This window comes from Streptopelia decaocto (genome assembly GCF_964273445.1).
Source record: "Streptopelia decaocto genome assembly, chromosome: 11".
Lineage (NCBI taxonomy): Eukaryota > Metazoa > Chordata > Aves > Columbiformes > Columbidae > Streptopelia > Streptopelia decaocto.
In genome coordinates, this window is record NC_138666.1 from 18062045 (window position 1) to 18074095 (window position 12051).

The following is a 12051-nucleotide window of genomic DNA, read 5'->3' on the forward strand; positions in this document are numbered from 1 at the left end:
CACTGCCAATATTAACCTTCCAACGTTTACCGTTGCATTCTACAGGTAGATGAGCTGTTGGACGAGCAAGTAATGCTGTATCATGGAAACATAATGGGCATTCTCCATCTCTTATGACACTCTTATATGCAGCTTTAAATATACATGTACTCTCAAACTTCTGTGTAACATACATATAACTAATGTTTCCATGGGGATCAATTATAAATAATAACATAAGATGGATCATGTGTGTCACTGCAGTACGGATGGATTTGGGAATGATTAGTTGCCATAGTGATGACTTGGCTGGGGCACGCCAGGAGAGGGTAGTCAAAGAATAGGGGAGGTTATGTTTTGCATATACAGTCAACTTAATTAATCTTGACATCATGTAGAATAGAGCAAGAGTCCCTTGAAAGAACTTTTTCTGTGAGGCATTTCTTATGTCCTTGAACACTGGAGTCAGAAGGTAGTTATGCTAAAATGTTTTATCTTTTTTATGCATTTTTACTTAATAAGAGGTAATTTTTTTTTTGCATTTTCAATCCTACATTTATACTTTAAATCCTTGAAGCAAATGGCTTTTTATTGTATAAATCTCACTTTAACAGTTTGTACTGATTGACTAAGATGTAGCTTGTGCTTTTCCAGTAGGCTTTAGCTAATGCTTTAAATTTCGCAAAAGAAAATTTGTGCATATACTACACAGAATTCAAACTGAAGAATAATATAAAATTCTTGCAATGCTTCCCACTCCTGACCAAATGGAATTAAAAGGTCTGTATCACTTTCCAAGGGCAAAATGTTAACGTGCTTACAACTCTGAATATCTGAAGAATTAGTATTTCTTTCCCTAGTTGATTTCACAGAGATAGTCTTGCCTCTTCAATAGGATATCATTTTTACCCTTCAGAAAAACAACAAAAATACTCTCTGCACTTATCTGTATGACATATAAGGTTGTATGTTGCTTTAAGTGTGCCCTTCAGCTGTCTACTAATTAACTCAAGAAAAACAGCATTTTTTTTTCAAGATATAGTCAACCATTTTCTTAGATATATCAGAATGAAAAAGGTGCATAAGCAAAGATGCTAGGATTTTGTGGAAAACCCAACACCAAATATATGATTTTATTTTTTTCCCCCCTTAACTTTTACAATGAGAAAAAATAGCAAAAGCACTGTAAACATTGCTTGTACCATGAAGAACAAACAACTCCCCTGAGCCACAATTCCTCATAGTCCCTTCTGATAGCAGTGCAGATAACAATCCTGACCAGGGAGTGCAAACCCTGACATTTCCTCGTGTCTTCCACACACAGTCATGGGGCTGCCCACAAATAAGCTCTGCTGCAATCTACAAGACTACGTAAAAACTTCTTGTCCTCTTCTCTGCACATGCAGTCTCACAACATTACCCCCAACAATTGTCAGGACTCATCAGAATAGCCCTTTCTTTCTTTGGTAAAATAATTTCTAACCTAATGTTTTATCTAAATGAATGTATTTCTTCACCACCACTCTCTTTCCTTAGGAACTATTAGAAAATGTTCAAAAAGACATTTATAAACATTTATTTCTAGTTACTAGTTAATCAGCATCTGTTTCATTATTATGCTTCACTTCTGTAAGTGTCTTTATGTAATTTGGACTTTATTTCACTGACATATTTAAGACTTTTTTCCCTTTTAACTGCAATTACTTAGAAATTTCACCATGTTAGCACAATTTTCCGTTGGATTAAGTATTTTTTATTTATGAGTTATTACATATCATACTAGTTTCCTGCAATTAATAGTATGATCCATAGAAAATGATCTGCTTTACCAACATAGTAGTGTTTTCTGGAAGCCATACCTCAGGTTTTCAGCATCCTGAATCACAGAAATAAAATATGTGAACCATGAAGCATTCATGAAAGGCACTTTCTACTTTTCATATATATCTAGTTTTCATATCTGAGACACATAAATTGGATATACGGGATGCATTGTATTTTACTTTTTAATATCCACTAACATATTCTCTTCAATTTTCCTTCTACAGAAACAAAGGAAATGAGTTAAAGTTACTAATAAAACTCTAAACACATATAAAGAAACACCCAGCTGTGACCCTTAGCTAGAAATTGGTTTGGGTGACACTTTCCCCCCGCTCCTCATGTGGACACCCTCCCCCCCCCCCAACTCAGCCACCAGGGACAGCGGCCGGGACCCCCATAAAGCACCGTCAGCCCGGGTTGGGGTCTCACCACGGTCAGGAGGGCGCCCTTCTCGAAGCACAGCTGGAAGGCCACGAGCTGGGGCTGCGCGTCCCGCTCGCCGCGCAGGAACCCGCTGCCGGTTTGGGGGTAAAACGGCCAAAGTGGAAGCGCAGGGTGGCAGCGTCTTCTCCACCGCGCCCCAGGAGATCGCTGGCCTGAAACCCCCCAAAATCACCCCAAAACCAACATGAGCGAACGGACGTACCAGGGCAGGAGCTCGAACACGGGGCTGTTGCGGGTGCGAAACACGGCGATGACCGTCTGGCTGCCGGGAGCGTCACACTGCCCTGAGGGGACAGAGGAGCCACCGCGATGTCCCTTGGCCCAGGGACAGGGGACATGGATCGGGTTTGGGGGGTGGGACACGACAGTGGTGCCCTGAGGTGCGCGGGGTCCCAGACGCGGCTTTTAAAGCCCTTTTGGGGATTTAAATCGAGCTCCGAGCTCCCGCCAGCCGGGGGCGGCCCCGTCTACCCGCCAGCCGGGGGCGGCCTGCACGTCCACGTCTGAGCCTCCCACACTCTGGAAAATAAACGGAGCCTGAAGTCAGTAGGAGAAATTACTGGGACCGTGCTGGGGGGCAAACCGGGGAGCAGGGGGTGCCCACACCCCCAGCCCTCACCTGCTGGATTTATAGACCCGAACGGAGTCGTCCAGAAGAGCCGCGGCGAACTTGCTGGTGTGGGGGTGCCAGGCGAAGGCGCGGATTGTGCAGCCGGCCCTGGGGGGGACACAGGGGCACAGCCATGACGTTTGGCAGGGTGTCACAGCCCCGCCGGTACAGCGGTTTGACTCACCAATCCACAGCCTGGGAGAACGTCGCGATCATGTCCTCGGTGCTGAGCTGCAGGGTGAAGAGACAATGCTGAGCAGTGAGGGCCCCCCCAGACCCAACCTCCCTCTTCCTCTCCCCCCACCTCGATCTTGGTCCCATTTTTGCCTTCCCAGTGCCCGCTCTCCTCCCTTTGGTGAAGGAAACCCACAGTGCTTCAGGAGGGACATTTCACTGTGTGATTCCCCCAGCACCAAGAAGAGCAGGCGGCTGCCGTGAGGACTCCAGCACCCCGTCAGCACCCAGCACCCACCCCGAGGGAGCTGGGAGGGTCACTGCGGGTGTCACATTGTCCCTGCTTTCCCAAGCGCGAGGGTTTAACCCCCAAAAAGACTCACAGAGAGGTGTGGGAAGAAGGAGCCGTGCAGCGAGGAAAGCCAGCGGCACAGGGCCAGCAGGAACCGCGAAGTCACGTTCAGCCACTGCGGCGCTGGGGGGACAAGGGACATCAGACACCAGGGACACCAGGGACAAGGGACACCAGGGACATCCCGGTCCCCATGGGCACCCCGGACTCACCCTCGTCCTCGGCAGCAGCCACCTCTGCGAGCAGCCCACACAGCCCCACGTCCCGCCTGAAAAACACCCGTCAGCCCTCGTGTGACGGGGACACCGAGCCCAGTGTCCCCAAGAACCTCGTCTGTTCACCCCTCCAGGGATGGTGACTCTGGCACTGCCCTGGGCAGCCTGTTCAATGCCCGACAGCCCTTTGGGGAACAAATCACCCCAAACTTCCAACCTCAACCTCCTTCCCCAGCTCCATTCTCTTCTCTGAACTCACTACAGCGCCTCAAGCTCTTTCTTGTCATGAGGTGATCCCGCCACCCCTGGGGCCGCCATGTTGAGCCCTGAGGTGATTCCACTGCCCCTGGGGCCGCCATTTTGTGGTTTTAGGTCATCTTGGTGCCCCCGAGGCCACAATTTTGTCAGCTGAGGTGATCCCGCCACCCCTGGTGCCGCCATTTTGAGCCCTGAGGTGATCTTGGTGCCCCTGGGGCCACAATTTCATGTTTTGAGGTGATTTTGGTGGCCCTGGGGCTGCCATTTTGAGCCCCAAGGTGATCTCGGTGCCGCCATTTTGAAGGTCCCAAAGCTGCCCCCAGGATTCGCGGTTTGGCCTCTGTCACCAACACCCCCAGCCCCTTTTCCAGCCGCTCCCCATGGGATTTACTCACAAAGCGAATGGGTAGGGCAAGTCTGTGTCCCCGCCAGGGCAGGTTCGGGGGGGCTGCACCCACCATGCACTGAGGCAGCGTTTCCACAGGGCCTCGCGGTGGTGGATGAAGGCCGGGCGGGCGCTGGGCTCCAGGCGGCCGGGAGCCTTGAGGGTCTCCCTGGGCAGGGTGGGCACAGGCAGCTCGGCCACCTGTGGAGGTGGAGAGTGACATGGGGGGGACACAGAAAGCAAAGAGTCATAAGCATAAAGATGGGGCGAAGGGATGGGGAAACACCCCGGGGGGGGAGTCTGTCACACACAGAACCCCAGAGTGTCAGGGGTGAAGGGACCTGGAAAGCTCATCCAGTGCAATCCCCCCATGGAGCAGGAACACCCAGATGAGGTTACACAGGAAGGTGTCCAGGCGGGTTGGAATGTCTGCAGAGAAGACACAACCCCCCTGGGCAGCCTGGGCCAGGCTCTGCCACCCTCACCGGGAACAAGTTTCTGCTCAAATTTAAGTGGAACCTTTTGTGTTCCAGTTTGCACCCATTGCCCCTTGTCGTGTCACCAATGTCACCTCCTGACACTCCCTCTTTCCATATTGATCCCCGTTAATGAATCACCCCTCAGCCTCCTCCAGCTCCAGAGCCCCAGCTCCCTCAGCCTTTCCTCACACGGGAGATGCTCCACTCCCTCCAGCATCTTCGTTGCCCTGCGCTGGACTCTCTCCAGCAGTTCCCTGTCCTGCTGGAACTGAGGGGCCACAACTGGACACAATATTCCAGATGTGGTCTCCCCAGGGCAGAGTAGAGGGGCAGGAGAACCTCTCTGACCTACTGACCACCCCCTTCTAACCCACCCCAGGTACCATTGGCTTCCTGGCCACAAGGGTCCAGTGCTGGCTCAGCCCACAGCACCCGGGATTCCCAGCTGGTCTCCCATCCAAGTACTGACCGGGCCCGACCCTGCTTAGCTTCCCAGATCAGATGAGACTGGGCATTCTCAAGGTGGTATGGCTGTATATATTTTATATATATATATATATATATATATATATGTACATATATCTATATGTTCCCCAAGTATATCCTGATAGTATCTGAACTAAATCCTGTTTTCATAGGCAGAGTAGAGGGGCAGGAGAACCTCTCTGATGTACTGACCACCCCCTTCTAACCCACCCCAGGCACCATTGGCTTCTTGGCCACAAGGGCCCAGTGCTGGCTCATGGTCACCCTGCTGTCCCCAGGACCCCCAGGTCCCTTTTCACTGCTCCAACAGCTCATTCCCAACTTACACTGGAACCTGGAGGGTGACCTCGGGGTGAGGGGACAATGCAGTGACACCCCACAGGACGGGTATTCCCTGGGCCCGGGGGGGCTCACCTGGTTCTGGAAGGGCAGCGGGAGCTCCGAGATGCGGCCGCAAACCAACGCGTTGTTGAACTCGCAGAGGGTGATGTCGCCGGGGGGGAACAGCGCTAAGGAACACATGGCGCCGCAGCTCCTGGCGGGGTGGGGGCGGGCACAGACGTGTTGAGAGGCTGAGAGACGCGACCCCCCCGCTCCAGAACCCCTCACACCCCCACCCCGGGTAAACCCCCGCCCAGTGAAGCCCGGGACGAGCCAGAGGTGACGCTGGGGAGTCCCGTTCACCCCAAGACCCCGACCCCGACCCCACCCCCGCGTCCCTCCGAGCCCCTCCCAGCCCCCCACAGCCCCACCGCCCCCCCGTACCTCGGCACGACCCCCGCTGCCTCCCCAGCCCCACTATGTACCCCCCACTCACCAGCCCGCGCCCACACGCCGCCTTCCCGCGCTGCCCCGCGGCGGGTGGGGGGGATTTAAAAGGGCAACGACCCCGCGGGCAGCACAGCGGGGGTGGCGCCCTCCTTCCCCGGTCTACCTCCGCCGTGACTCTCCGACTGGTTCTTCCCTTCGCAAAGAACCCCGTGCGGTGAATTAGGGGCTCCCCCAGTTCACGGGGAGGGCTGAGAAATTGGTGGGGACACCATAAGGGACATTGCCCCTTTAAGGGAGGCGGTGCTTCCCTGACGGGGGCGGGGAAGCGGCACGTGGTGCTGTCTGCGCAGGTGGAGCGTAGAGGAGCCTGCACCCCACCCCCGGTGTCTCAGCACCCCCGGTGGGGTCCTGCCCTTCCCCACGTGGGGTCCCCGGGTCACCTACGTGTCCTGCACCCCCGACATGGGGTCCCCGGGCACCCCCGTGTCCTGCACCCCCCCGCGGTGTCCAGCACTCCTGTGGGGTCCCACACCCTCCCTTGGGGTTCAGCAGCGCCCCCCCGCGCTTTCCCGCACCCCTCCGTGGGGTCCCCGGGCACCCCCTGCCCTGTCACCCTGCTCACCGCACCCCCCGGACTTGGGGGTGCCCCAGGCACATCGTGACCCTCCCGTGGGGGAGTTGCTGACTTCCGTGGGTGTCCCCCCCGTGCGCGTGTCCCGTGGGTGTCCGTGTCCCCCCACCCCATACTCAGGTCCCATGGGTGCCAGGTCCCATGGGTGTCCATGTCCCCCCACCCCTGGGTCCCACAGGTGCCCGCATCTCCCCAGGCAGGACAGTGGGTGCTGCGCCCCCTCTGCTCTCCCCCCACCTTGGATCTCTCCCAACTCCTCTTTTCAGGCTCTCGATTTCCCTTCCTCCCCCCTCTCCTTTTCAGCTTGCTTTTTTTGTATTTATCTCTGTGTTTTCCTTAGCGGCCGCAAAAGTTATTTTAATTTTTTCAGGATATTCAATAAAGGCTGCGGCGGAGGGGGGGGCTGCGGCGGGGGGCCCTGCATTCCTCACCCGCTACCGAGCGAGCGGGGTTTGATCCAAGACACCCATTTGGACGACGCCGACATCGCGACATCAGAGCCACCGCAGGGCTGGCGTGTCCCCCGGCTTCCCTTGGACCCCCCCTCAAAAAAAATAAGCCCTGATGGGGCAGGAAAAGCTGGTGCTGCCAAAGGCGGGGTGGTGGGGGGCTGACAGGGGTTTTTTTGGGGGGGTCGTTGGCTGCGTTTGGGCTCCGTGGTTTGGGAGGCTCCGGGCGGTCGAGCCCTTGGTGGCCGCCGGGGTCGGGGTTTGGCTCGGGGGGGAATCGCTGGCACCGGCCCACCCACGGTGAGCGGCGGGGTTTTGGGGGGGAAAACGACCCCAAAAGAGCAAATCTGTATCTGGGGGGAGTGGAGTTGGGGGGCTGTAGGGAAAGCTGGCACCCACCATCCCGAATTCCCCCGGATGCCACCGTGGGGACGGCTCTGTCACCCTCCATGTGCTGGCACTGGGCTCCACCCTGGAATGGGGACACCTCCGTGCACAGACGTCTTAAAACTGTCAGCAAATGTGTCTGAATTAATGTAAGGTTTTTAATCATTAAAACTGATCCAAGGAGTGTGTAATGGTGATTGCATTCGCAGGTTCAAAAACAAACCCTTGAATGCGTATTCCTAACTGCTTGCTCTGATTTCTGATTTCTGGTAGGGAGGGAGAGAAAAGAAGACAGGAATTGCCTGTCACCAATCTCCTGAAAGTAGCAGCTAATCCTCTGTTATTTTTTAAGGGAATTAGAAGTCTACCTTCATGAGAGACTGTGAGCTGTGAGCTACAACTGAAGAAAGATACCTACCTGTGTCTAGGGGATACAAAGGCCAGATCTATATTAATGAACCCTCCTACCCATATGAGGCTTCTAAGACAGCAGGGTGGTCGATATGAACGCCCTGCTCTGTCAGCACTGAAGAATCCCTTCCATTAGAGGTTTATTTGCCTTCTCAATGTATCTATCTTTCTGCATGACTTCTGCAGGGGATATGAAAAAGGCTGTGTCCTCCAATGAACTTGGGTGTCTCAGTGATGTAGAAAGCCAGAGAAGGCAGAAGAGAACATCCTTTCTGTTTTTTAAAGAGACAGGTTTGCCTATCTCTTTTTTCTTCATGCTGATCTGCATATGCCTCATCCTGAAGTGTAAGATTCTACCTGTAGATCATATAAGTAGTCTCAGCTCAATATTCAATTAGAAGGGTTTTGTTACGGTGGTCAGATGCCTAAAGTTAGATGTTCCAAAACTGTGTTGTGACATCTAAGTGCCTTTGAGTCTCTGGGCTAAATTGCTAAGGCTAAATCAGATCCTCAAGCAGTCATTTTTCTTGTTAGTGCTTAAGGCTGGCTCCAGGAAAAGCCTTGATAAAATATGAAAGCCTTTACTCAAGAATGGAATAAAATGTCTCAGGCCAGCGGATTATCATCAATATGTCTACAGAGAGCACAAAAATACCCATAATCTAAGCATAATTATCCATCTCCTTTTCTCTCTAAAAACAAAATTGCACATCTGAAGTGGTACATTTCTATCTGTCCGAGGTGGACCGGATGTAACGCACTGTCTCCAGCAGAACGCACTGCAGGCAGCCGTCACCAGCCAGGCTCCTCGTGCTCCTGGGGGCCCGGGATACCTGCAATGCTGGCAGCATATGTGCTGCGTGTTTGCCCATTCAGATGGGTTAGTCTTCCAACAGCTCAAAGTGCCGATTTTATATTCATTACGTACCAGTTCTTCAAACCTGTTATAATTTGCATCATAAAGATGATAGTATTTGGAGTAGTACACAGTATGTATTGTATGTTTTCAGGCTACTGCACCAATCCATAAGCTGGTGTTTCTTCTATTAGTATCACTCAACTTTTTTTCAATACTTAGAAGACTTCCATAAACATTTATGCATGACGTGCAGTTCTGACTGAGCCTGTAACAAATATTTACTTTGCCTCATTAGTATCTGGAACACAACTAGGCAGAATAAAATTTTAAAACGAGAAAAGATGAATGTATGGAAATAAGTAGTAAAATGTATTATTTCCTGAAAAGTTGTAAAAACATATATGTACGGCAAACTTAAAATTCCCTCAAGGATCTAGACTTTTGATGTAACCAAATACTTTATTATCATTACTAAATGGATTTAAAAATCTTCAGATGATTTATAAACATGATACACCACACAATCATCAGATTTTAAAGATTCCTCCATTTTCCCGAGGGAAATAATTAAGAACAAAATAAAATAAATGCTAGTAATATTTCTCATTAGTTTAGCAAAATGAATTTTTAGCTGTTTATCTTTTAAGTAATAGGCTTCATAGTGAATACTCTAAACTGTGTGGAGAAAGAAGTTTAAGGATCATTCAGTAAATTGATTCTATTGAAAATAATAAATCCCTGAATATCGATCAAGCCATTGCATAAAAAGGACAGTTTTCAGATTAAACACCTGTTTCTGCTTGAGCCCCACTTTATAAGACACATGAATTCAGCGTGCCAGTTCACCATGATACACTCAGTAAATCCAGTCATGAAGGGAACCTCGACTTTAACAAGCCAATGAAACAAATACGGGGTTTAATACTTTGGGAATGACACTTAGCCATGTTAGTCACTTAAGCCTAGGATTTTAAAAGCATTACACATCAAGAAATATAAGCTTTAAAACCAGAAAGGAATTTCAATGACTTCAGAAACCTTACTAAATACCTATGTGTGTATCCAGATACTTGAATGTCTTGAAGAACTGACCAATACTGTCTGGTTTAAATTTTACTGTTTATTTTTCTTCTTTTAAACAATGCAATGGAAGTGTAAGAATGAATATACCAAGATATTTTAAAGCCTGTAGTATCTTTTAACACAAAACCTCTGTTGTTTTCCTGCCCCAAACATGAAGATGGACATTTGCATGACCACTCAAACACCATGTTTAATAAGAAATAAGCAGAAAGAAGCTTTAAGACAATATTATATTTTAGCAGATCCCTTAGTGGAAAATATTGGGCATATTTGTGAGAAAATCACACAGGTGAATTTAGCAGTATGCTAAAAGCATCATAACAGTTGTAACTACAGCCTTGCTACCCTTCGTTTTAGTAACAGGTTCATAGTGTTGAGTCACAGAGCCCACTCAGACATGCAAGATATGTAATTGAGTTTGTGATGGAAAATGACTAAACATAGCAGCAGAAATGCAACCTGTGCTGCTATCTGACCTTTGTCAGCAATGCCAGGGTCTTTTTTGATATGGTACTGCTAGTTGTCATTATTAACAATGACCATGAATTTCTTTCTGTCAAAGTAATCAAACCACAGGAGAGAAGTTTCTGAGGAACTCCGCACAGAGAAGGTCACTGGTGCTTGATCTCATGAATCTGCTTTCTTATTAGAAAAGGCAGGTGAGAAAAGGAGTAAATGACACCCTTAAGATTTTTAAGAACATTGGAAAGTCATTATTAGACTTTGAGACCAGCAAATAGTGTATCCTATTGATCAAGAAGACATGGGATATTAAGGAAAAAAATGTTGTTTTCTTTTCATTCCCTTTCACTTAGACAAATTAAATTCTACCATGTCACGTTAAATTTCTCTGAGTATTTTTTTTTTTCAATCTTTGCTTGACATTTGAGGAGACTGAAAAAGTTCAATGTGAGATCATGAAGAAAAAAAGAAGTAGAGCAATGATGCTATATGCAGTCTGCAACCTGCAATACATCCATAATATACAAAAGCTGACAAGCCAGATGGGTATTAAGCCATTTTCCTTTTGCATTACTATGTAGTTTACTTCAAGTATGCTGCTAAACAGCCAGAGAGCATATCACAACGGGCAGCTTCTTCATAACAACTGCAAAATGGCTTGTCCACCTCAGGTTATAAACATCTTTTTTTTACAAGAAACGCAGTAGGAGCTCCCTCTACTGATATTTTTCAGCTTTCCAAGCTTTCTGTCAAGTGTAATATACCCAAAACCATTTGGATTATACACACATCCAGTGTTTTCATTTTCCTTATTAGATAAAACAACCAAAGTCATAACTTAGTATAAAACACATCTAATATAGGCATTCTTGATATACATGTATATATTACTGCACTAATATTACATACTTGTGATTCATTGATAGAGTTCAGAAAAAAAGTCTCTGCTTTGATAAAATAATCCTAGAGGTTTGTCATACTCTGAGACTCATCAGCTTTGACAGGTCAATGGAAGCTTTGTAGTTGTATTTGGCCTCTTAGCAAAAAGGTACAAGTTCTAAGAAGCTCTGCCAGAAGATTGCTAAACAGGCACCCTCTTAGGTTTATAAAAATTTGGGCGTCTTTTAGTAATTTCATTTGTGGTTTCTTAGAAAGAAGAAAAAGCTAGTTTGGGTAGGCTACATTGGTTTTAAGATGGTTTTGGAAAACGTGTTTAATTAAGAAGGATTAGCCCAAATATGAACACCAGCTGTTACTCTGCTGGATCGTACGTCCAGTCTTTGTCAGTCCACCTTCAACCAGCAAATACTACTTTATTCATCATAAGGGCTATGATGATTTGGACTGCAGGAGGTAACATGGCTTAAAATTTCTTTATGTTTTCATTCCTCAATAGAAGTTTAAGATGAGATTACACTATGAATAATGTGCCTCTTCTTAGAGAAATAAGGTGTTTCACACCAAAGTGCCCATTCAGCTTTCCTATGGAGTCCCTTATCTTCGGAACACTTTCCAGAAAGCTTGCAGCTGCCTGACTTATCCATTAGAGATTATTGCTTTGTTAAAGAGGAACTTAATAAATGCAAAAGAAGATGATCTTAAATGGGGAACTGCTGGGTATGCTCAAGTGGAAGAGGAGAGTTTATAGGTCTCTCTGTACCAAGCCATCTTGGTACAGGGAGAAATAGAGATAAGATAGAAGATGGGCAATCAAAGTGTATTTTCTCTAGAGGTCCACTGCATTTCAACAACTAACAAATCATTTTGGTTGTTACTCATTTTTTGTGTTCAT

The 12051-nt window shown here is 48.2% G+C and overlaps 1 protein-coding gene across 1 annotated transcript; it reads right to left on the bottom strand.

Annotated features, from left to right (window-relative positions):
• Positions 1–2698: 2698 nt before the first annotated feature.
• LOC309444612 (aladin-like) lies at positions 2699–6009 on the bottom strand. Its single transcript, XM_082062600.1, has 8 exons — positions 5972–6009; positions 5621–5741; positions 4315–4442; positions 3596–3651; positions 3415–3506; positions 3042–3088; positions 2867–2965; positions 2699–2766 (listed from the first exon to the last, which is right to left on the bottom strand). Exons 2-8 carry the CDS (start codon positions 5726–5728, stop codon positions 2715–2717), a joined length of 582 nt encoding a protein of 193 aa, XP_081918726.1. The 5' UTR covers positions 5729–5741; positions 5972–6009; the 3' UTR covers positions 2699–2714.
• Between the last annotated feature and the right edge of the window lie 6042 nt (positions 6010–12051).

What these genes read in the sequence shown, in the direction of transcription:
- LOC309444612 (XM_082062600.1), bottom strand. Translation starts at nt 5,728, where the DNA reads ATGTGTTCCTTAGCGCTGTTCCCCCCCGGCGACATCACCCTCTGCGAG. An exon ending in AAACGCTGCCTCAGTGCATG is followed by an intron (nt 3,652 to 4,314) that starts GTGGGTGCAGCC and finishes GGTGTTTTTCAG; the next exon opens with GCGGGACGTGGGGCTGTGTG. An exon ending in GGCTGCTGCCGAGGACGAGG is followed by an intron (nt 3,507 to 3,595) that starts GTGAGTCCGGGG and finishes TTGTCCCCCCAG; the next exon opens with CGCCGCAGTGGCTGAACGTG.